Raw genomic sequence first — 27,119 nt, forward strand, 5'->3', positions numbered from 1 at the left:
ACAGGTAGTGACATAAAGGGCATCAGAAACATTAAAACCACTTTAAAAGAAAGGTTTGAAATGTCAGACCTGAGGTATCTGACTTACTTTCTTGGTATCGAGGTAGCCTACTCTCATAGAGGTTATTTTTTGTCTCAAACTAAACTTGCCTGTGAGATTCTTGACAGATCAGGTATTACTGACGATAAAATCTGTGAGACCCCTGAAGTTGTGGGATAAAAAATGAAGATCGATGATGGGAAACCTTTGGAGGATCCTACCCCCTACCGACAACTTGTGGGATCTCTAATGTATCTTAGCATTACAAGGCCGGACATCTCTCATGCCGTGCATACTGCAAGCCAATTTCAGCATGCTCCTACATCCGTTCATATGAGTGCCGTTCTTCGAGTTGTCAGATACTTAAAGGGAACTTTAAACAAGGGAGTTTTCCTTTCCTCTTCTTCTGAGTTGAATTTAATTGCATATACTGACTCTGATTGGGGAGGTGACCCAAATAACCATCACTCCACTACAGGCTTTTGCATTTTCTTAGGTGAATCCCTGATCTCATGGAGATGTAAGAAACAACAGAAGGTGTCTCTATCATCCACCGAAGCAGAATATCGAGCCATGGCGTCTACAACTATGGAGATTGTCTGGATTCATCAGTTGTTGCAAGACATGGGGATTCCAATTCAAGAACCCACAAAGTTGTGTTGTGATAATAAGAGTGCAATCTATATTGCTAAGAATCACACGTTTCATGAGCGGACAAAGCATATTGAGATGGACTGCCATTATGTCCGAGAGGCATATCTACAAAAAGTCATCGACCTTCCTTATGTAACATCAAAATATCAGTTGGCAGATTTCTTCACCAAGGCGCTTTGCTCTCCAAGATTCAACTTTCTCCTTAGCAAACTTTCGGTCATTGTGCCCTAAGTTTGAGGGAGGGTGTTAAAATGTATCTCTCTTTATGTAAATATTTACATATATATAAAGAGAGATACATATACATATATATATCACGTATATATGTATATGTATCTATCTTTATATATATATATAAATATGTATGTTTCTTTTTGTTTCTTTTCTTTTCTTGTAAAACCCGCAAGGGTATTTTAGTCATTCACCTTTTGCGCATATTCATAATTATGAATATGCTGTAACTCTTTTTGCTTTTTCACTTTTATTCTTTTTCTTTTTTCTTTTTCGTTTTTTGTCCTTTTTTTGTGTTGACTCAAAGTCAACTTGGAGGGCTCAACACTAGCTGTTGAGCCTCTCCAACGGTTAGAATTCTAACCGTTGGAGGGGCTCCAACAGCTAGTGGAGCCCCTCCAAGGCTTCCTTTCTCATTATAAATAAGGGGGTTCTCCCTTTGTAATTCTCACTTCTTGGAGCTTTTGTTCTCCAAGAGGTTCTTTATTGTACCTTTGTGTACATTTGTTCCAAGTGTTCTTGTGCATTTGTGCACATTGGTGGTGTTGTGCTCATCGCACACTTTATCTCTTTTTTTTTTTGATATATTTTCACAGTAATAATACTTGAAATGAGTGCATCAACGATAAGACCAAGAGAATACACGCCAACATGGACCAAAAGCATCTCTTGTCTACGTAAAAATACACTAAAGACCAAGTATGTTCAGCTACTAGAACAAGAGTATCAAGCCAACCATGAGCTAAAACACAATACATCTCTTGTCTACATAAAATGACACTTGAAATGAGTGAAAGAAGCCAACCATGAGCATACATCTCAGCGACTAGAACAAGGACACAAATGCCAACATGGACTAAAGATCACACACCATGGTGTGAATCAACGTGCCTTGTCTACATATAATAACACTAAAAACAAGTGTGTTCAACTACTATACCAAGAGAACAAAGCCAACAAAGGGCTACCAACACACGATGGTGTAATAATATGTCTTGTCTACATATGATGACACTTAGATAAGAGGTATAAGAGGAGAAGACTTTTGAGGCAATAAAACTTGTAATGACAAACATATAAATAAAACCTTGGACAATATTTTGAAAATAAATATGTGCACATACGCACAACAAGAACACTTGGAACACTTGTGCACATAAGCACAAAACACTAAATCACAAATGTGCAAATGCACTCATAAGATTCATAAGCAATAAAAGGTTGGGCAATAATCCCCAACACCCTTGAATTAAATATACCTTAAAACATTTAAGGTTCCAAAACACCATATATCCATCACATTTATATATAAATAAAAGCATCCATAAGATCAATGGCCAAAAGAAAACGAGTGACACACTCATAATTAGAGATCATATAACAAATCATTCTAGAGTCCCAAGGTGCCCATAACTCACCTCAACAACCATCTTTAATATGGTAATTGGACAATCTGAAATGAATAACACAAGGTGCCCTTAACTTACCTCAACAATCATCTCTAATATAACAATAAGGCCATACAAAAAAGGATTGATGCATCATATAACTTGTGATAGATAAAAATAAATGTCATAAAAAGGCAATGAACACTTAGGGAAATCATTTTCCAATTATGTGATTTTACAAAGAGGGCCGATTCAAAGGTCCAACGTAATTAATCACAACAATATGCCTTATAATAATTTTGCATAAATACGAAGTTATGTTCAATCATGATCATTATCAAAAGACTTAATAAACACAACATGAAATATTTAAGCAATGTCATGTGTGAGGACAGATTTGGAATAATCCAAGAATCAAATCAAGCAATTATATGCATACCAAGATGTAGAATGACAATAATCTTAAATGAGCAAATTTAAGGCAACATGTAACAAGATATTGCGGAAGCACTTATAATGATAAAAGAAACAATCTCACAAGTCCACTAAGGGACAGAACAAGCCCTAAGGAAGGCAATATATATCATCTCTTTATTGAAAAGAGAGTATCATGTGAAAATGTCTATGAATAGACAATACGCATACAAACATGAATACTTTATAAAAGAAGTGTACGAAGACACTCTCACAACACTTGAACAAAATACACAAAAAGCATAATAATAGCAAACATGCAATAATGCATGTATTTTATAAAAGGAGCAAATGCTTAAGACTCTCAAGCTTTCACAAAGATGGTAATATTTAAAAAATCTCATAAAAAAAACCAATATTAAAAAGAAGCTTATAACAATCATGAAATCTTCTCAAAGAGTATATACTCATAAGAAGATTCACAAGGATCAAAAGGCCTTTCAAAGAGAGATCCAACAAACAAAATTCTCAAATGAGGGTACATACGAAAGGAAGAGGGAAAACTATTAAAGTGGAGAAAATCCCAAAGAGAATACTAGGATTGCGTTATGGCATAAATCTATAAACAAAAATTCATAATATTATATGACTTAATAGATTATAACCAATGGCATGAATATGTTTTAAATAAACACAACATGAAATATTTAAAACATATGTAATAAGTATGCAACATTAATGAAGACCATAAATCTTATAATAAAACATATTCTTGAAATTGAATTGAAGAATGAAATGAGAATAACCATATTTTATGAGATCATTTTTAAAACTTAATTCAACCGATATTATAAAAATGCCTTCTTAATCAAACATTGCTCGTATGAAAAAGAACTCATTAGGTAGGAAAATAAAACATCATTTTTCAAAGACACATGTTATTATGAAAAAACCTCATATAGGACATTTTAGAGGGTAAACACATACCTTTAATATGAAATAATTATGATGAGAGTATGTGAGCAATGCTACATCTCTCACAAACATTTTACTTCTAACATAACTTTATTTAAAAAACTTATTTCTCAAGAAAAGACATACGAAAGAGAATAATATAAAAAGTTCAATGGAATTGTTAAGAATCCAAACTCATAATGACACGGAGAACACATATGCAAAAACATATCTAATTCTTTATAATGCTCAATATTTAAACAAATATAATGCATACTAAATATTTTAAGAAGCAAAAGAGAGAAACACATATGCAAAAACATATCTAATTCTTCATAATGCATAATACTTAAAGAAATATAATGCATACCAAATAATTGTAAGAAGCAAAAGAGAGAAACGAGAACTTCACCATTCTTCTTTAAAATTTCTTGAATAGCATGCTTCCCAATGCAACAAAGAGCAACTCGATCCCAACCTTGCTCTGATACCATGTAAGGAAACGACTTTGAATATATTAGGTTCAATAATGAACCAATACACATGCACATAAAGTGCGAATATACCCACTAAAGGGGAAAACACAAGCACATAATGTGCTAACACATAAACCTACAAAGGGGCAAAAATGCCTATAAGGCATAAGTTGATATTATTGAAGAGAGAAAGGGTGTAACACCCATTACATGGAGCAAAAGCTCCTCCAAAGGAGTGAATAAATTACAAGGGGGAGACCCCTATTTATAACAAGAGAGGCGCCACATAGGGGGCTCCCAAAGGAGTCGTTGGGAGCCCCCAACGACTCTTTGGGGAGCTTCCTTAGGTGGCGCAAACCACAAAAATGAAAAAACAAAAAAACAAAAATAAAATTACAAACATATTCCAAATGGAATATGCGTAAAAAGGGGAAATGACTAAACTACCCCTATGCCTAATAATAGAGAAATATATATTTTATATATATAATTAGGAAGATATGCATATATACCATATATGTATATGTATCATCCTTTATATATATAAAATATATATAAGATTACAAAGATTGAATGATACATTTTAACAACTAATACCTACTATCGACCATAGTGTGTGTGTGTGTGGTGTGTTGGGAACCAACTAGAGATCAATGAGGAAGTTCTTTCTCAATTCTCTGATAAATGAAAGGATTCACAACTTCCATATGGAGGAAGTGGGCTCCAGGACAAAGTTCATCATCCTTGATCTTTACAAATTGGCATGGAAGCCCGAAAAATTGACTATACAAAGTCTAGAGGGAAACAGTCCAAATTGTACACTAAGGTCCCTAAACTCACTTAGTGGAGAAGGAAGTAATGGAGCAATGACAACCAGGAGCTGGACTTTGAAGCAGCCATCTTTTGAAGAAAGCATAATAGGCCACTAGTCTAGTTCCATGTCACTGAAAATGTGGCTCAAGTGATTTACTGAAGCAATGAGACCTTGAAAGCTTTTTCAAGTGTGTGAGCTCCTTCTTCCCCTTGCTCTAGACATAGCTTTTTGGGCCTTATCAATCAACTAGTGTCCACTTGACATTTCGGGCTTGCAACTTCCACTATCTGCCAGATAATTCCTGCATATATGAGCCACTAAACACAAATTGCTTATCCTCAATGTTATACCATCAGGAATTGTTTCTTTCTTCGCAGCCACATTTAAGAATATTTGTGATTGTGGATGTGTTTCTTTTTCATACAATTTGGAATCAGATCTGTGCCATTTCTATTTAATCCATATGTTCTAAGTTCTAACTTCCATTCTAGCTTAATCTATTTTCTTATCTTGTTTGCTACATGAGGACTGTAGAGTTTGGCTGTTGTTTTATACTTGGGGATTATTCCTACTAAAGGTTCACCTATGTTGCATTTTTTTGTTGGTAGGTGAGAGCTTTTCAGGTTAAATTGATTGGTTAAACTTCCATCTGGGGTTCATTCCTGTTATATTGAAACTATGAAAACGAAAGAATCTTATAGGTTGGTGTATCATTTTAGATGCTAGCTTTGGAAATGGAATCAGTAATGTTTTAGTTGCTTGTCAACTAGTATTGGAAACTTGTTTTGTCATATTGCTCTTCTTGGGAATGCCATAATGGGAGTCATCGGATATTTAGTGCATACACTGATTAATTTGTGTTTTATTGGTATCAATTTTATTGCTGCTTGTTTGTGAAATTTGCTGGAGTGCGAACAAAGTTTTCATACTTGCTTATACTCCTGTCGATCATGACATCCATGATGGCATTTGTATGGCTACTTGCATTGACATTTCCTTCCTTGGTCTGTCCTCCAGAATTATCTGGGTTATTGTGGTTTTGAATTTTGTGCTTCTCATAGAATTAATTAGTTTCATTGATAATATACTAGGCATAACTTGGTCACTTCTTTTTTCTTTCTTTTTTTCTTCTGAAGGATTCTCCAATATAGTTCAGATGATTGACACATCTGCTTATTCTTAAATACATTATTCTTTCCTACGAGAAACCTATTACTACCACATTATTAAATTGGTGTCATCTTTATTTTATTCATGAATTGCAGGTTTGGGATCTAGAACACAGATGTGTGGCTTTCTATATGCAATGGGAATCAAATGTTACTTCTTTTTCTGTAATTCAAGGAAGTTCATTCATGTACGCTGTTGGTTAAGTATATGCATTTCCATAATCAGCTTGGAACTTAAGTAGTACACTTCTGATTTGCATTTTTCAGTAACCTATCATATGACCAGGTATGTTGGCGATGAACTTGGGATTGTCTCTGTGCTGAAATATGATGCTGAAAAAGAAAAGATCTTGAGATTGCCATACAATATTCCAGTTGCTTCTATAACAGGTTACTTATTCCATTTCTTTTCTAGTGACCACTCCATAGTTTTGAATGTTCAGAACAAATCAATATTGATTTTGTTATCTTCTTTTTTCCTTTGCCATTGCATATATATGTATTCACATATATAGAATACAAAGTATTTGCAATAATCTGAGGCTGCTACTACAAAATATTCTAGTCAAATTATCTATTGATTTATTATGAACTTGTCTAGGGTAGATTTTATTACTATTACTTTGAGAAAAGTCCAGTCTGGATTTTTCTGTTGAGCTATGGGCAATCAGCTTCTTGGTTTATGTTATTAATTGCATGACATTGATCAGCCAATGGATCAGACCTTATCGTCTGAATATTACCTGAAATTAGGGCAGTCGGACTAGCTGATCAGCTCGAATTTACCCTGGCTGTTAGCTCATTTCTCTTGGAACTGAGCCTCATTACTGTATCTTGGTTAAAGTTGAACTAGTCAACAAATGTTCTATGAGTCATCCTCCTTTGTGTGTGTAGCCGCTGTAGCAACTCATTAATTTCGAGAATATCTTGGTGAGGCAATTTCTTGGGATATTATAGGGTTTGCTATCAATCTTGGGAAAATATTGGCATTTAGAACAAGAAAATAAGACAATAATTCAAAAAAAGAAAAAGCTAGATTTTTTTAGTTTTTGCCAAAATATAAAGCAACAAAAGAAAACATTTTAAATATTAAAGTAATAAATATTAAAGTAATGTGTAAGAATAAAATCATATTAAAGTAGAAAATAAGGAAATTTAAAATTGGAAATATAATGATAATAGCATCATAACGTTGTAACATTTTATATTTTCCATATTTTGAGAATATTAATAATTTTCATTTTAATCAATTTTTTATAATTTTTATGTTTATAAATATGTGATATATATATATATATATATATCAAGAGAGAGAGAGAGAGAGTTTGTTATCTAGAGATATATAGAAATAAGCAACTCTGACCCAAACTCCTAACCATAGACACAGTAGGTGGAGCCATTTCATTAGTTCCAAGCCTACACAGTACCCTCCTCAAGCTATTACAATCCTATAAAAAAGCCATTTTGTATCCTAAGCATGTTAAAAATAAATGTACATATACATATATTTATATGTATGTATATATATAGTCATATATAATATAACTAGATAGTAACTAGGAATAGGAACTAGGGTTTAGATTTTTATTTTTTGGTTACTCCAAGGACTCTCTATGAGTCCTTTGTGTATAAATATGGGGCAAAGCCCCCACATATTGAAATGCTTATTGCATAGTGCCGATCAATCAAATATTATTTGTATTTTGTGTTTGCTCCTTTAGTGGGTGTTTGTGTGTGAGCCCATTTTGTGGCTTGTGTGTTTTGTTGGTGCTTTCGTTGAACTCTTTGAGTCTCCACTTTGTTATTGTGGTGAATATCTTTGGGGGACCTTGTTTCTTTTCATGGTAAAACCCATCAAGCTCAATGACACAAACTTTGTAACATGAGCTTCAATCATGAAGCACTTCATATGGGGGAAAGGGTTATGGGGTTTAGTGGATGGGTCGGATTTGAAACCCAAACTAATTCTTACTAAGATAAAAGAAAAAAAATACCTTTTACGGAGGCGAAAAAACCAAGGTTATGACCATATATGAGAAAAAATGGAAAGAATGAGTAATGCCAAAATTATGTCTTGACTCATTAGTAGTGTTGACTCATTAGTAATGCTCGAGTCTAGCTAAATATAAATATGCAAATAAAGCATGAAACTATCTTAAGAGAATGTATTCTCTTAAAGATATAGCCCACCTTTGCAACTTGCAAAACAAAGTATGCACTATGACTAAAGGAGGAAAAAGTATTAGAGAATATTTTAATGAGTTACCCGACCTTTAGAATGAGTTGGCTCTTCTTGAGCCACAATGACATTGTCCTGAAAACATAGAACTCCGTCAAAGACAAATTGATGCGAAGCATTTCTGTCAATTTATCAATGGTCTAAGACTGGAGTTTGAGTCTACTAAATCGACTCTTCTTTATAGAGGAAAAGATTGAAGATACTATTGAAGAACTAAGTATAGAAGAATATAGACTAAAAAACAAGATATCTAAAGATGATGATGATTCGGTCCTAGCCGTGCCTATGCTTACAAACCACCACAGTATGGGAGACCAAACAATGATAACTAAGAAAAGCAAAGCAATGAGTTTGAAAAAAAAATTATTTACTATTATTGTTGTAAACTGGGGCATGTCAAGACATATTGTTCTATACTAAAGAGACCCTATGAGAAGAAGGCAACTTCTGTTGCTCAAGAATCAAGTGAGCTCAAAGCTACATAAGAATCAACCATTGGAAGCATGTCATTGACTCAACTTGTAGAAGTTCTTTAACTTCTACTCAAAGGAGCTTCATCAACCGGAGCCGTGGTCTCTTCTGTTGGCATCTCTGATCCTGGTAAATCTCTTTGGCTTCTTGACTCATGTGCCTGATTTCATATGACACCAAATGATGATATTTTATCCGAATGTTGTAATTCAAGCGGGTCAAACGTATTTACTGCCGATGGAACATCCCTTAAGATAAAAGAAATTGGAAATTTCAAAAATATTTCAAAAAAGTTTTCATTTCAAAAATTAGATATATTCTCAAGTTAAATTTAAATATCTACTGTTTCTCAATTATCTAACTATGGGTATAATGTTTCCTTCTCTTTTATTGGTCGTCGAGTACAGGATTTCCAATAAGGAAAGCTGATTGGGGAAGACTATAGAGAAGGAGACTTATATTACATGAATTTTTTGGAAATACCCAAGAATACTTTTTGTTATAATGTTCAGAAACTGAATTTGGATTTATGACATATAAGACTTGGCTATCATAATATATCCAAAATCCAGCACTTTTCAGATATGAAAAAATTTTGTAATCTTGAAAATTTTACTAAAACAATTTCCATTCCAAGAAAGAACTTTTGTCTCTACGCGATCTCTTGAGTTAGTACATTTAGATATTTGGAGTCCAACACCTATTATATCTAAGGGTGAGTTTGCATATTATGTAATCTTTGTTGATGATTTTATTAGACACGTGGATTTACTTAAACACGAATCTGAAGTATTTTCATACTTTCAAATATTTCACAATTTGGTTAAAAATAATTTTCAAAAAGATGTTTCTTTCACATTGATTTAGGGGGGAAATTTTTATCAAAAGAATTTAAAAATTACGTAGAATCCATTGGTATTACACATCAAAAATCATGTCCCTACACTCCAAGATAAAATGGCTTGGACAAAAGAAAACGTAGGCATATCATAGTGTTAGATTTCACTAGGATCTGTCACACGTGAAAAGAGAGATGAAAGAGAAAGGAGTTGCGGCTGTCACGATTTCCAATAATGAAATCGTGACCTAAAACATGTATATATATCCTTCGTTTACAGTATGGGTCGGGTCTGATATATTATCCAAACCCGGAATACAAAATAACAAATACAAGTAAAGAATACATAGATAAATAGACTTTTTCACCCCCCCTCAAGTTGATCATGGTTTTGAACCATGAACAACTTGCCTTTAAGTGTCCAAAAACGATCCTTGGTCAAGCCTTTTGTGAATATGTTTGCAACTTGGCTTTCAATGTTAACAAATTCGGGCTCGATCTCCTTTTCTTCAACCTTTTGTCTCACAAAATGTTGGTCTATCTCAATGTGCTTGGCACGACTGTGATGAACCGGATTGAATGACATGTTGAGAGCACTTTGATTGTCACACAACAAGATAGACCGAGATATCACTTCTCCCACTTTAGTTAGCAAATGCCGGACCCATGTGACTTCAACAGAAGTGGCAACCATAGATCTGTACTAAGCCTCAGTACTTGATCTAACAATGGCCTTTTGTTTTCTACTGCTCCAGGATATTAAGTTTTTTCCAATGAAGATGCAATATCCTGATGTAGACCTTCGTTCATCTGGACCCCCTGCCCAGTCTGCATTCCAATGAATAAACAATATCAAGTCGAGTGAATGTGAACATCCCTATTAGACTGCGGTACATGGTAGGATCCTCACACAAGTCTCCATCATGGGCACTCAGTTTTGGTGAAGAATACTTGGAGACCCTAGAGGTTTACAATCGTTCATACCTGCTTTGGTTAGAACGCCCATCGTATACTTGTGTTGGGTGAGAGTCAACCCATCAGCTCGGCTATCAACTTCAACTCCAAGAAAATAACGCAGGGCTTCAAGGTCTTTCATTTTGAATCTCTGACTTAGTAGTTTCTTTACTTCTTTGATATGATTCTCAGAGTTTCCTGTGATGACAATGTCATCAACATAAATTAGCAATAAGGTGATCACATTTTGCCTTCTAAAGATAAACAATGAGTGATCTAGTAGGGAGTGAGCAAAGCCATGCTTCTGAATCTCAAGAGAGAAGCTGTCAAACCAAGAGCGAGATGCTTGCTTTAGACCATAGATAGCCCTTTTTAGTCTGCATACATTTGTCTTACAATCTTCCTCATAGTATCCAGGTGGTTGTTTCATGTAAACTTCCTTTAAATCTCCATGCAAAAATGCATTCTTAACATCAAGCTGACTCAGTGTCCATCCATGTTCAACAACTAAGGAAAGAATGATTTGAATCGTTCCCATTCTCACCACTGAAGGTCTCATCATAGTCTTGTCCTGCTTCTTGTGTGAAACCCTTTGCTACGAGTCTTGCCTTCTATCGTTCAATGGTCCCATCTGGTTTATATTTTATTTTGTAGACCCATTTGCATCCTACCACATTTCTGTCAGGCAGTCTGAGAACAATTTTCCAGGTTCCACATTCATGCAAGGCTTGCATTTAATCATTCATGGCTTCTACCCATTTCTTAGAAGTAGCTGCCTGGTAGTACATAATAGGTTCATCCTCCTTGTTGAGAGCAGTAAAAAAGAGTTGAAAATCCATGGAGAAATTGTTGTAGCTAACCCACCTACCAATAGGATGCCGCATGCGACTGGATCTCCTGACGTCAAGGGTGTGTGAGGAGGTAGGTGCAGCCTCTTGAGCCCGATTTAGGAGTCTTGAAGCAGCCGTTCTCTGTTTGGTGTAGGAAATGCCCTTATACCTTCCCGATTCCAATGGTGGTGCTGCTTCACAGCTCTGTGATTCCGATGTACCAATGATTTTGGAATTCTCTTCTTCGTGTTGCACAAAGTCTGAATGACATTCTTCATTCAAACTATCAAAGAGATCTGAATTCAGCCAAGGGTAATAAACTTCAACTGAGGTAGAGGACATGTCACCTATGTCAATTTTATGATCAAAGTTTAGCTCGTCAAAAACAATATTTCTCGAGATTTCTGCTAATGGGATCATAACATCTGTATCCTTTGTAGTCATCCGCATATCCCACAAATTTATACTTCTGAGTCTTATCCTGAAACTTGTTTCTCAAGGACTGATCAATATTCACATAACAAACACATCCAAAAACACATAAGTCATGATAATTAGGATGAATTCCAAAAAGGCAGTGATAAAGAGACTTGTTTTCTAAAACAACCATGGGCAATCTATTTATCACATGTACAACAGAATGAAAAGCTTATGTCCACAGATTGATGGGAAGATGACTGTCATGAAGCATACTCATCATACTTTCAACAATATGCTTATGTTTGCGCTCAACAATCCCATTCTGTTGTGGCGTGTGTGGGCATGACACTCTTCTTCCTATTTCATTATTTTGAAGAAAGGAAATGAAGTCACTGGACGTGAACTCCCCTCCTCCATCACATTGGAAAAAATTGAATGGACTCAGAGAATTGATTTTTTATTAAGGACAGGAAGTTTTGAAACAAAAGGAAAACTTCAAACTTATTTTTCATGAAGTATATCCAGGTGTATCGAGAGTAACTGTCAACAAAAATTAGATAGTACTTGCTTCCAGATCCAGAGATGACTGGAGCAGGCCCCCATACATCAGAACATATTATCTCAAAAGGCTTTGAAGCTATCTTATTAATAAAATGAAAAGGTAATACATGACTCTTGCATAAAAGACAACTGGAACACTTTTGACTTCTCTCTTCCACATTGAGACTTTCTTTTGGAATGAGATTATTAGAAACAAGTTTCTTAATAAAATGACTCCCACAATGTCCTAAACGACTGTGCCATAGAGAAGGCTTATTACATTCAGAAATACTAAGAACATTTTCAGAAAGACATAACTCTAATGGAGACTTCAAATCCGGGTGAGCAGGACAGGCCGAATGACATGGGTCTTCTTAAAAGATATACATATTGTCTTGTCTCTTTCCTTCAGTGAATGTTTCTCTCGTGCGAAGGTCCTTGACTTGCACAGAGAAGGGGGTAAATTCGACTGAATCATGGTTATCATCAACAAATTTAGAAACAGAGACAATATTTTTCTTGATATTGGGAGCATGAAGGACATTGGAGAGTTCAAGAGTAGAATGTGACATGGGGATGATAGACTTTCCAATGTGAGTAACAGGGTGGGAAGATCCATCTTCAGTGACAATATTACTTTTTCCAAAATAGGGAATAGGTTTGAAAAATTTACTTGCATCACCGGTCACGTGAGTTGCTGCCCCAAAGTCAACGAACCAAGTTCCTTGTTCATTTTGCTTTAGATTCAATCCCGACAAGGCAAATATTAACAACTCTTTAATCTCTCCACTGTCTTTGGTGCTGCTAAACTTCCTTTTGGATGTTGCCCTGATGGGACTTTCCTTTATTTTCATGATTATGCCAACAATTCGCCTTGATATGCCCATTTTTGTTGCAAAAGAAGCATGTGGGAATGGGTCTTGATCCCTGTGTAACGGTGGGTGTAGGAAGTAATCCACGTTTCCCGTGTCCATTTTGCCCTTGTCTTCCTCGCCCTCCGCTTCCTGGACCGGAGATCCTGCACATAGCAATGGGTTGGTGAAAAAGAGACATTACATTCAAAATCAGCAATTTGAGAAACGGAAAAAAGATTTAAATTAAGTTTTGGAATAATTCGGATTTTGGGAACAAAAAATTCTTTATTTTGGTCATAAGTTTTCTCAAGGTTTCTAATGCCTTCAACATCCAAGGATGTTCCATCGGCGGTTGAAACATATGATTTAAATTTGTTTAGACTTGGTTTTGATAAAAGCGATGTATTTGAGGTCATATGAAAGGAGGCACCCGTGTCAAGGATCCAAGAAGTCATACCCGAAAAAGAGGAAATGGCGGCACCGGAAGTGGAAGGCAAAGAAGATGATGTAGAGGAGTTCATCTTTATGAATTGTTGAAGAGTTTCGGTAAGATGCGCAATGGACTCCTTTATGTCTCCATCCTTATTTGAATCTTCATTTGTATTTGGAGGAATTTCACCAACAGAAGCAACCTTTCTTTTGAATTTAGGGCAATCCAGGCGAATATGACCCAGTTCATTACAATTATGACAAATAATCTTTCTTCCTCCACCACCATTATTCTTCCAAAAATGGGGTGGTTTATACGATCTAACATTATTACCGGGTCTAGATATGGCATGAACTTCATCAACATCTCTTTTCAAGGACAAACGAGTTTCTTCTTGACATAAGTCGGCCAAATATCACTTAGAGGAGTAGAAGCCCTATGAAGTAGGGATCCTCTAAGTTGCTCAAATTCGGGACGAAGCCCATGAATAAATTGAAAGAATCTTTCTTTCTCCATTTGCTCTTGCCTCATGGCAATAGCACTACCTTCCCATTGAGGTTCAAGGAGAACAAGTTCATCCCACAAAGAAGATAGGGCACTATAATAGTCCTTAATACTCATGTCACCTTGCTTGGTTTCTCTTACCTTTTCTTGTAAAAAAAAATGCCTAGCAAGGTCTCTTTGCGTGTACATTCCTTTCATAAAGAACCAAGCTTCATTGACCTTCAACTTTGCAAGATTTGCGCAAATCTTTAAATCCACATTATTCATGAACCATGCTAGAATTTTAGCATGTTCACTTTCCCAATCCTCCATTTTTGAAGAGAAGTCAAGAATAGCCTTCTCTTTTTCTTCTTCATTCAAAGTTTTTTCCTCATTGCCTTCAAACTTAGTTAATTTCAATTGAGGTTCCGGAATGGTCCCACACACATACCCCCAAAGTTTTTTACCTTTGAGGTTATTCTCCGTAGCGGCCGCCCACATTCGGTAATTGGTCCCATTCAATTTGAATTAGAGATCGATTTTTGCATCCTTGTCTGCCATTTATAAAAAAAGTTTAAAGGCAAGATAGATGATAGATATTACTTGTCAAGTGAGATTTCGATGAAGCTTTCTTAACCTTACTCTGATACCATGTAATGAAGTGCCAAATGAGTGAAGCGAAATCTCCAAGAGCAAAACACGAACATATATAAGTAGCCACTAATGGGCAAAAATACAACAAACCACAAAAGTGGTAAACACACAAAATAAAGTGAAAAAATATATTCCACTCAAGAGGGCTTCAAAGAAGCTTACATACAATGGGGTAGAACCCCTTTATTTATAGGCACAAGAAGAGGACCCTTGGAAGGGCTCTTAAGGGACGTTGGAGCCCTTCCAACGGTCACAAATGTGACCGTTGGAGGCTCCAACGTCCCTCAAGGGGGGCTTTTCCAAGGAAAAAGGAAAAAGGAAAAAGGAAAAAGGAAAAAGAAAAAGAAAAAAGAAAAAATAAAAGAAAAAGAAAAGAAAAAAAGGAAAAGAGAAAAAAGAAAGAAGAAAAATATACATGGCGTGAAATGGTAAAAGGACTATTTTACCCTTAGTGGGTATTACAAAGGAAATATATAAATATATATATTTATACATGTAGATAGACACATAGACATATATATATATATATATGTAATATATATATATATATATATGTGTGTGTGTGTATGGGTCGTGATCTATATAAATATAAAATATATATATATAATCATATTTTAACAAAAGGGTCTTAAATAAGATCCAAATCCATAATAATTCGGATCATATGCATTGGATCCAATCCGATCCAACTTTGGATCCAGTTTGACAAACTGCTCAATTTTTGAAAAACTGCAATTTCTGGGCCAACCGGAACTCGAATTCAGAAAAGTAAAATATCGTTGTGCTCAGAATTCCGAGACGTCCAACGACATATTACACGAATATCAAATTTTGAATTTCGCCCAAAAATAACCTGAATTTTGCTCAAATTTTGCTTAAATTTAAAGGTTGAAAATAAAACATTTTTCTCATGTTTTGATTGGCTCGTTTTGGCCTTGACAATGAGACCTGGGTCAATCCCGGACTCAAAAGCATCGACAAAAAATCGAGGCTCAAACGATTTTTCTCCCCGACTTTGCCAAATTTTTGAAAAAAAATCATAACATGACTAAGTACAAAAATACGCGACATTACAAATATACGTTAATAATCAAACACAATCATACTATCGACATGTGCATAATCAATATACATGAGCATGCATATAGGCAATTTAAAAATCAACACCATCGTACTCTAAGCCAAAATCAACATATACGTAAACATATAGGCATTTCAAAGTCATACTTTAAGCCAAAAATTGACATATACATAAGCATATATAGGCAATTTAAAATCATACTCTAACAAAAAAAAAACAACATATACATAAACATGCATGTTGGAATCATACTCTAAGCCAAAAATCAACATACATAAGCATGCATATAGGTTTTCAAAAATCAACCCATTCTTTTCTTAAAATTTATACAAGCCAAAAATCGATATGTGCATCGTGCATATAGGTATTTAAAAATCAACACCTACATACTATAAGCCAAAATCGACACGGGCATAACCAATATGCATATATGTTTTCTAAAATCAACACAAGCATACCATAAGCCAAAATCGATATGAGCATAATTAATATGCAAATAGGCATTTTAAAATCAACATAAACATACTAGGCCAAAATCGACATATGCATAATCAATATACACAAGCATGTTAAAATCAATATAAACATAATAGGCCAAAAATCTACATGGGCATAATCAATATACATAAGCATGTATATAGACATTTTAATACTCAACAATCATATGCATAATATACATGAGCATACATAAAGGCATTTTAAAATCAACACAACCATACTCAAAGCCAAAAATCGATATGTACATAATCAATATGCATATAGGCATTTTGAAAACATTACTTAGCAAAATTCGACTTAGACATACTCAATATACATAAGCATGCATATAAGTATATAAACATACCAAGCCAAAATCGACATGGGCATAATCAATATGCATTAGTTTTAACATCTATTATGGGGTAAAGGGTCCCCTACCTTTTTTGAAGATTATGAAAACCCCCAAAATAAAACTCCTTTGATGGTGAGCTCTTCACGCTTGAGAGCTACTTCAATTTCGTGGTAGAGGCCACTCCCAAAATCGTGAAACGGAAGAACTCTTTTACTCTAAGAAAATCGGCACCAAGAGAGAGAGAGAGAGAGAGAGAGAGAGAGAGAGAGTTGGTGGAGGAAGGAACCTTCTAGAGCTCTCTAGAAGATTCCTTCCAAGGGTGTCGACCCAAGGGGTGGGATAGTGGAGGTAGTAGAGGGAATATTCCATATTCTCCCACTACTTAGCCCACTACCATGTGGCCCACCTCCTTGTGATGCTCTTTCTAGGATCTTCTAGAAAGTTTTCCCACTTGGACCTAATTTAAGTGGTCTAAGTGTTAAATGGGCTGAGGGGCTGCTGTTGTAGTTGATATCCTGCACGAAAAACAGAAAAAGGGAGAGGGAGACGAGAAGGGACAGAGAGCGCGAGAGAGAGAGCTGCGCAAAGGCTAGGGCTGCTCTGAATATTTTCAACGCACAGCCACCGAACCCTAAACATTACATATAAATAAATTACAATGGCTATATTACATAAATGCCATTAATGAAAACCCTACGCACATTAACACGTTAACAACGTCATACATATGGATCTGGATCCAGACCCATACACATGTTCTATTTTAACACCCTCCCTCCAGTTGTACGTGGTCTTGGAGCATGTACAACTTGCCTTTTAACAACCAGAATTGATGTCCTATTAACCCTTTGGTAAACAAGTCTGCTACTTGGTCTTCTGTTCGAACATGACGTAGTTCTATCTCATTCATCTCGACTTTCTGCCATATAAAGTGTTGATCAATCTCAATATTTTTGTTCTGCTATGCTGAATGGGGTTACATGCAATATTTATTGCGCTTTGATTGTCGCATAAAAGAGATGATCGAATAATTGTCTCCCCAAGATCACTTAATAAGTGCCTAATCCATGTAACTTCTGCTGTGCCTGCAGCCATCGACCTGTATTCTGCTTCTGTACTCGATCGTGCCACTGTTTTTTGCTTTCTACTGCTCAAAGACACTAAATTATGTCCAGTGTACACACAATATCCAGAGACAGACCGTCTCTCATCTGGATCTCCTGTCCAATCTGCATCTGTGTAAGTGATGAGTTCATGGCCTTGATGTAGGTTATTATTCTTGCGATAAACAAGTCTGTCTCCTATAGTTCCCTTTAAATAACGTAGAATGCGCTTCACAGCTTCCATATGACCTTCCGTTGGAGCATGTATAAACTGCGATACCTGATTGACAGTATAAACTATATCAGGTCTGGTAAAGGTCAAATATTGCAGCATCTCTACAATACTTCTATACGTTGTAGGATTGACACAAAGGTGGCCATCTTCAGAGCTCTGCCTTTGATGTAATACACTCGGAGTGGTGACTGGTTTGCAACTGGTCATCCCGGCCCTTTCCAGAAGGTCAAGTGTGTACTTTTATTGCATGAGTGTCAATGTGTCTCTTTGTCTGCCAACCTCTACACCAAGGAAGTATCTCAACTCCCCAAATCTTTCATCTTGAAAGCTTTCATTAAAAATTGCTTTACTTCTTGCACATGATTATCTGAATTCCCAGTGATCACAATATCATCAACATATATAAGAAGTATGACGGTGCCCGACTTCTGGTAAATAAAAAGCGAGTGATCCAGAGAGCATCTTCTAAAACCATAGCCTTGAATTTGCATAGAGAAACTTTCAAACCAAGAGCGAGATGCCTGTTTCAACCCATATAGAGACTTCCTTAACTTGCACACCCAGGTAGTAGGATCTTTCTTGGCATACCCAGAGGTTGTTCCATATATGCTTCCTCTTTCAAAACCCCATGCAATAATGCATTTTTAACATCCATCTGACTAAGCTTCCATCCTCGGTCAACTGCCAAAGAAATGATGACACAAATTGTACCCATTCTGACTACCGGACTAAAAGTTTCATTGTAATCTTCACCATACTGTTGCATGAATCCCCGAGCAACAAGCCGTGCCTTATATCTGTCAATACTTCCTTCGGGCTTATATTTTGTTTTATAAACTCATTTTGAACCAACTACATTCTTTCCTTCTGGTCGAGGTACTATTTTCCAAGTTTGACACTCATGAAGGGCTTCCATTTCTTCATTCATAGCCTCCATCCAATGACGAGATTGAAGAGCTTGATTAAAACAAGTGGGTTCATTTTGGTTTGTGAGCTGGGACATAAACAACTGAAAATCAAGGGAAAAAGTCTCATAACTTACCTATCGCTGAATAGGATGTCTGATGCGTGACGGCCTTGGAACCTGATCACTAGAGACGACTTCCACATCCCTCGACCCCGTATTTCTGTCCCTTCTAGTATAAATCTGACCAGAGAAGCGCTCAACTGGAAATGGCTCAAATAAGGATGGCTCGACATGCATCTGTGAGTCTCCTGACTCCCTACTCAAATTGAAGGAAGAACAAGTCGCCTGACATGTCTCCTCTGTATTGGCAAATAGATCCACGCTCATCCATGGATCATATACTTCTATTTCTCGACATGGCAACCGTTTGGAGTCATTGATCTGAAAATTCTGTTCATCAAAAACAACATTCCTGGATGTCCTAATACGTTTTGTATTAGAGTCATAGCATCAATAGCCTTTGTATTCATCCGCATACCCAACAAATATGCACTTAACGACCTTGTCTTGTAACTTATTTCGCATGGAGGAATCAATATGCACATAGCATACACAACCAAAAACACGTATCTCATCATAGGAAGGATGTTTTCCAAATAAAGTATAATACGAAAATTTTCGATCCAGAAGCGCCATAGGGAGACGGTTTATGATATGAACAGATGTGTGAAAGGCTTCTGTCCAAAGACTGATGGGCACCTTGCTGTCATGTAGCATACTCATCGCACTTTCAACAATATGCCGATGTTTTCTCTCCGCAACCCCATTTTGTTGAGGAGTGAGGGCAAGAAACCTGTCGACTTATTCCTTTATCACGAATAAAAGCAATAAACTGGTTTGATGAATACTCTCCTCTACCATTACATTGTAAATGCACAATATCACTGGAAAACTTTGTTTTGACCATTGAATGAAATCCTCAAAATACTTGGAAGCCTTCATGTTTATGTTTCATGAAATATATCAAAGTATAACGCGAATAAGAATCAACAAATATAATATAGTAACGACTGCCAGAGAGAGAAGGAATAGGGGCGGATCTCCAAACATCAGAACAAATAATCTCAAATTGTAACAACTCAAAAAAAAATTTGTATTGATTCGGGCCGGACCCGACCCGGACCACCGCCTCTCGCTCTCATTAAAGACAGCGAGGCAGGCGGGAGGAGGGTTACAAAACCCCGTCACCGTATTTCCCCTCTGCTCTCTCGTCTCTCTCCCTTACCCTCTCGCTCGTCCACTGTCACCGACGCCGGCGACCCCCGACAACCCGCCGCCACCGACGTCGGCGACCTCCCGTCTCTGGCAGCCTCCCTAGGTACGCTCCTCCTCCTCCCCTTCTTCTCCTCTTTCGTCCATCTTTCTCTCTCTCTTTCCCCCTCGTTTCTCCGTTGCGCAGGGAGGGTGGCCAAGGCGCCTCCTTGCTGCCCTAAATCACAGGGGAGGGGCAAAGCCCCCTCCCTGTGTCATGGTTGGTAAGGGAGGGGCTAAGCCCCTCCCGATACCCTCTTGTTGCAGGGGAGGGGCCCAGCTCCTCCCTGCACCCTTGTAAGTAGGGGAGGGGCTGAGTCCCCTCCCTGATTCTTGTTACGGCAGGGGAGGGGGTCGGCCCCTTCCCTGTTTCTTGTTATGGCAGGGGAGGGGGTCGATCCCCTCCCTACCCTTTGTTTCGGTAGGGGAGGGGCCGAGCCCCCTCCCTGTGCCTCTTCGCTCTTTAGGCGAGGGCATCGCCCCTGCCTCCGTTGTTTTTCGACAGGCAGGGGCAAGCCCCCTCACCTCGTTCTTCCCTGGCATCAGGCACGGGCTTCGCCCCCTGCCTGTTCGCATTTTATTAGGTAGGGGTCGAGCCCCTGCCTCTGTGCATGTTCGACAGGCAGGGGCGAAGCCCCCTGCCCATGGTTGCCAGTTGAGGAAGCGGGAGCGGGAAGCGATACGGGAAGCGGGAGCGGGAGCGGGAGCGGGAAGCGAGGCACTTTCAAAATTTTAGGAAGCGGGGAAGCGTGGGACCACTTAGGAGCGATTCGGGAAGCATCTCGGAAGCGACCTAGGAAGCGTCTCGGAAGCGACCCAGGAAGCGTCTCGGAAGCGAGGGGGAAGCGAAAAAAATAAAAATAAAAAATAAAAAATACAAAAAATTTGAAAAAACAGGGGAAGCGAGGGGGAAGCGTGGGGGAAGCGAGGGGGAAGCGTGGGGGAAGCGTGGGGGAAGCGCGCTTCCCATTAAAGGGAAGCGCGTCCCCCATTAAAGGGAAGCGCGCTTCCCAAAAAAGGGGGACGCTTCCCCCCACGCTTCGGAAGCGCGACGTTTCGCGCTTCCGAAGCGCGCTTCGGGGAAGCGCGCTTCCCCTTTTAGCTAGGCGCTTCCGGTAACTCTGCCCCTGCCTCTCTTTTACTTCGTCAGGCAGGGGCGCAACCTTGCCTGCCCTCACTTTCTGAGGGCAGGGGTACAACCCCTTGCCTCCTCGTATTTTGCTGACAGCAGGGGCTCGCAGCCCCTGCCCCTGCTTCTTGCGCTCATAACAGGTATGCAAGGGCACGATGCCCCTGCTTCTGCTTCCTTCGCGTTAGGTCAGTGGCAATGACTCTGACCTTCTGTTTTGGTGTTAGCGTGCTAAGATTGTCGCTTTTGCAGCTCATACGATGAATCCCGCTCGCGCTCCGTGACCCGAGCCGTCCATCGCGTACACCCGCAAACACCAACAAGCTTGCAACTCTCCAAGGTAGGGGAAGATTGCACGGAGGACATGGATAATTGAATTAAGTTCAATTAAACTAAAAACGATCATTAAATAAATAAATATATATATATATATATACAAATATATATATTTATACAAGTATGCACTTAACTCAAGGACGTTTCACGATCCATGCCCTTTACTTTTTGTCGTGTCTTTTACCTTCTGTCAGTCTGTACTTGCCGTCGCGCATCGCGTCGAGGTTTTGCGTTGCAGTCATGCTTATAATTTTTACTTGCTTTTGTGCGTTGTGCCGAGGTTTTGCGTTGCACTCCTGCTTACAGTTTTTACTTGCTATTGCGCGCTGAGCCGAGGTTTTACGTTGCACTTCTGCTTATAGTTTTTACTTGTTGTTGCGCGTTGTGCCGAGGTTTTGCGTTGCACTCGTGCTTACAGTTTTTACTTGCTATTGCGCGTTGTGCCGAGGTTTTGCGTTGCACTCCTGCTTATAGTTTTTACTTGTTGTTGCGCGTTGTGCCGAGGTTTTGCGTTGCATTTCTGCTTACCGTCTTTACCTTGCCATCGGGCTTTGCGCCTAGGCTCTTGCTTTTGCATATGTGTTGTTATTGCCTTGCTATTGCAGATGACGTGCAGGTTTTCGCTCTTTGCGTATGCCTTAAAGGCATCATCGTGGAGAATGCAAGGGGCATTCACCACTCTCTCTTGTGACGAGAGTTGAGTTGGGAGCTAGCGTTATATCCTCGTCTAAGGAGAGGGATACCTCGCAAGGATCCTGACTCTTCGAGTACGCAATCCTGCAGACGAGTTGGGGTTCAAGCAAACTTCTTAGCAGGGGTTCTGTTGAGAAACCTGTATCCCGTCTATCGAGGTCGGTATCGAGTCATGCGAGGCATGTAGATACCCCGATAGCGGATGAGATTCTAGAAAATCGCATGCATAATGTTGGCACAAGCTACTGGCTGTTTCACAAGATAAAGAATGTCAAAAGTAAAGTTGATAAACATTACATCTTTATGAAACACTCTTGTTGAGGCTTCTTTTGAGGAACTATACCCCCTTCATCCTAGAGTACTTGTAGTTGTGCACTATACGCTAGTACTGCGATGATCCGATGAGATGGTCGTGCGACCTCGAATAGTGCTAAATGCAAAATGCTGTAATCACTTAAATGGTGACTGATTCGCCTTCACAGGTAAGATGCTCGAGTGGTTTAAAGACCACAACATAGAATGAGTCGTTAGTTAAGCAACTCCTAACGCACCCATTCGCTTCTTGTTGTCTGTCAAGGTAGAGGACAGAGCGGTACAAAACTTCAATGGACAGGTTGTTAACAACCACCCCACGGGCAATGATCCGGCCTCCCCAGTCATTATAGTTACGGGAAAGGGGCTACAATAGTTAGCTCAACACTTCTGCAGAAGTTGAATGCATCTGTGGCACTGCTTATCATTTGGGGAGTCCTCTCTCTGCTAAAGCCGTCCCTTTAGGAGCAGACTCAACTAACTATTCGGGTTATTGAAAATACATAGAATAACAGATGCCCAAACTAGTCTCAGTTATTTCTACGTTTTTCCTGCCCGTACCCGAAGGCCATTAATATCGAAACATAAAGTCTGTTCACACTGGTTGTTGGGTCGTGAGACTCGCTTGCTCTACTTACCCGCTTGCACTACTTACCCGCTTGCACTACTTATTTGTTTTGTAATAACCGTGAATTTTATCAGATAAATAAACATGAATTTCATATTCAGAAGCTGCTACACGGATACTTTCAGTGTTTTATTTTTATATCTAATTGGATCTTGGATGCCCTGCTCGGATCTTTGATGTCGGATCCTTAAAATATTATTTGGATCTTCGATAATTGGATCCAGACAAATACCTAATAGTAGATTTTTATTTTTGGTTCAGATCCTTGATATTGGAATCTCGATATCATGATTAGATTTGATAATGGATCCAAAACTTATTATGTGGATCTGCGAATTTATAATCAGATCTTAAAGGAGAAAACTTTATACAAGATCCATAATAGTTTATTTTGGAGCCATATTCATCTATTGAATGTTTGGATCCAAATTATATCATTTGGATCCATAGTTTCAATCGTGTAATAGAGAGAAAAGTTTCAGATTCAGGATCCATAAAGGGTCCATATTTATGTATAATATCATAAAAATAAAATAAAATAATAATAAACATAACTTATATATATATATATATATACCCAAGTTAATAAATGGATCCACAGTTGGATCCATCTGGATCCAACCTGCGGATCCATATTTCGGGCAAGTTGTGGATCCGCACCATAGGTGAGTCGCAGATCCAACTCTTGGTTGGATCTCGGGTCTTGGACCCGGACTGCACCCTGCGTATATACGGTAAGTAAAGAAAAAAAAAAGAATGTAATATAAGGCAACCCGATACGGGTTGCCTGATAAAACAAAGCTGGTTAGGGTTCAGAGTGAACCCTAACCTTCATAAGGGGGAGATCGCAAAGTGGCAAAGGAGGGGGGATGTGCAGCCGCCGCAGGTGAGGGTAACGACCCTCCCTTTTCGGGCAACCTTCTACAAAGGCCCTCCCATTTCTCTCTCCCTCCCACTCTCCTCTCTCTCGGTCGCACGACTTGAGGAAGAACACCCGACGACAGGGGAGCTCGACAGTGGAGCATTCGACATTGGCCGACCCTCTTCTCGCGTCAGCAGTCTTCGATCGTCGGAAAAGCGCCGGAAGAGGTAGAAATTTTCTATGTTCTCCTTGTTGGGTACGTCATGGGTTGAAGCTATGGTGTAACAGCAAAAAAAAATGTTTTGATTCGGGCTGGATCCGGACCCGACCCGGACCCGACCCGGACCACCGCCTATCGCAGTCTTTTAAGACAGCGAGGCAGGCTGGAGGAGGGTTACGAAACCCTCCTCACCGCCCTTCCACCTCGACCCTCTCATCTCTCTCCCCGACACCCACCGCCTCTCGTCACCCTCGATTCGCCGAAGACCAGCGTCAGCCGATCGCCGCCGGCGACTCTCTCCGCCGCCGCCGACCACCACCAGGTACGTTCTTCCTCCCCTTCTTCTCCCTCTTTCCGTCTCTCTCTCTCTCATTCCTTCCCCTTCGTTTCTTCGTTACACAGGGAGGGGAGGGCTGAGCCTCCTCCCTGCTTTTGTACGACAGGCGAGGGGTGGAGCCTCCTCCCTACTTCCGTACGGCAGGGGAGGGGCCGAGCCCCTCTTCCCTGCTTCCGTACGGCAGGGAAGGGGTCGAGCCCTCTTCCCTGCTCTCTGCTACGGCAACCTGCCCCTTTTTGTTGCGCCAGCAGGGGCCTGGCCCCTGCCTTTCGTTTGCCAGCAGGGGCCTATGGCCCCTGCCTTTTTTTTTGTCAGCAGGGGCATAGGCCCCTGCCTTTCTTTTGTCAGCAGGGGCATAGGCCCCTGCCGTTCGTTTGCCAGTAGGGGCCATAGGCCCCTGCCTTCCTTTTTGTCAGCAGGGGCCAGGCCCCTGCCTTTCTTTTTGCCAGCAGGGGCCATCGGCCCCTGCCTTTCTGTGTGCCAGCAGGGGCCATTGGCCCCTGCCTTTCTGTTTGCTAACAGGGGCCATCGGCCCCTGCCTTTTTGTTCGCCAGCAGGGGCCGATGCCCCCTGCCCCTTTGTGCGCGAGCCTATAGCCTTGGTCGACAGGCCCGGGGAATCTTTGGAAGCTACATCGTAATGGGGACAGATCATTACAATTGTTGATCTACAGCGAGGAATTCCTAGTGAACGTGAGTCATCTGCTCGCATTGACTACATCCCTCTTTAGGCGGCAAGGCTCATTTTGCCCTGCCCCATCCTTTTTTTTCGAGTCATTTGGGACGGTTGGCCCTAGCTCTATGTATTGGAGAAGTTGAGTCTTTGCCTTGCTTTTGCTTTTGTCTGGGTTTGCATGTTAATATCGCATATTTGCAGCTACGACGGATCTCACTCGCGCTCCGCGACCCGAGCCGTCAATTGTGTACGTCCGCAGACGTCAGCAAGCTCGTAACCCTCCAATGTAGGGGAAGATTGTACAGAAGACTTGGATAATTGAATTAAGTTCATTTAAACTAAAAACCATCATTAAATGAATATATATATATATATATATATATATATATATATATATATATATATATATATATATATATTATACGAGTATGCACTTAACTCAAGGACGCGGTTTCACGATCCTTGCCCTTTACCTTATGTCAGTCTATACTTGCCATCGTGTATCGCGTCGAGATCTCGTGTTGCATTCTTGCTTATGGTTTGTATGTGCCGTCACGCATCGTGGCGTGGTTCAGCGTTGCACTTCTGCTTACCGCCTTTACCTTGTCGTCGCGCTTTGCGCTTAGGCTCTTGTTTTTGTATGTATTATTACTGTTTTGCTATTGCAGATGCCGCACAGGTTTTTGCTCTTTGCATATGCCTTAAAGGCATCCTCAGGCATTCACCTCTCTCTCTTGCGACGAGAGTTGAGATAGGAGCTAGCGTTACATCCACGTCTAAGGAGGGGGATACCTTGCTAGGATCCTGACTCCTTGAGTATGCAGTTCTGCAGACGAGTTGGAGGTTCTGTTGAGAAACCAGTATCCCGTCTATCGAGGCCGGTGTCGAGTCATGCGAGGCATGTAGATACCCCGATAGCGGATGAGGTTCTAGAAAATCGCAGGCATAATGTTGGCACAAGGTACTGCTGTTTCAAAGGATATAGTAAAGTTGATAAACTTTACATCTTTGTGAAACACTCTTGTTGAGGCTTCTTTTGAGGAGCTATACCCCCTTCATCCTAGAGTACTTGTAGTCGTGCACGACACGTCTAGTACTGCGATGATCGGATGAGACGGTTATGCGACCTCGAACAGTGCGAAATGCACAATGCTGGAATCACATAAATGGCCTCACATTCGCCTTCACAGGCAAGATGCTCGAGTGGTTTAAAGACCACAGCATAGAATGGGTCGTTAGTTAAGCAACCCCTAACGTAGCTATTCGTTTCTAGTGGTCTGTCAAGGGAGAGGACAAAGCGGTACAAACTCCAATGGACAGGTTGTTAACAACCACCCTACGGGCAATGATCCGGCCTCCCCAGTCATTGGAGTTAGGGGAAATGGGCTACAATAGTTAGCTCAACACTTCTGCAGAAGTTGGATGCATCCGTGGCACTGCCTCCTTTGGGGAATCCTCTCTCGGCTAAAGCCGTCCCTTTGAAGCGGACTCAACTAGCTATTCGGGTTATTCAAAATACATAGAATAACAGACACCCGAACTAGTCTCAGTTATTTCTACGTTTTGCCTGCGCGTACCCGCAGACCAGTAATATCGAAACATAAAG

The 27,119-nt window shown here is 39.5% G+C and overlaps 1 protein-coding gene across 5 annotated transcripts in view; it reads left to right on the forward strand.

Annotated features, from left to right (window-relative positions):
• Window positions 1-27,119, forward strand: part of LOC149845274 (uncharacterized) — a 168,023-nt gene that overhangs the window by 22,394 nt on the left and 118,510 nt on the right. For all 5 annotated transcript variants that reach the window (XM_089995655.1, XM_089995660.1, XM_089995658.1 and 2 more), the window contains 2 exons: window positions 6,236-6,327; window positions 6,426-6,529. In XM_089995655.1, coding sequence (XP_089851781.1) covers window positions 6,236-6,327; window positions 6,426-6,529 — 196 coding nt within the window. The remainder of the gene's footprint in view (window positions 1-6,235; window positions 6,328-6,425; window positions 6,530-27,119) is intronic.

This window comes from Nuphar pumila, chromosome 2, assembly GCF_984573655.1.
Source record: "Nuphar pumila chromosome 2, dmNupPumi1.hap1.1, whole genome shotgun sequence".
Classification (NCBI taxonomy): Eukaryota; Viridiplantae; Streptophyta; class Magnoliopsida; order Nymphaeales; family Nymphaeaceae; genus Nuphar; species Nuphar pumila.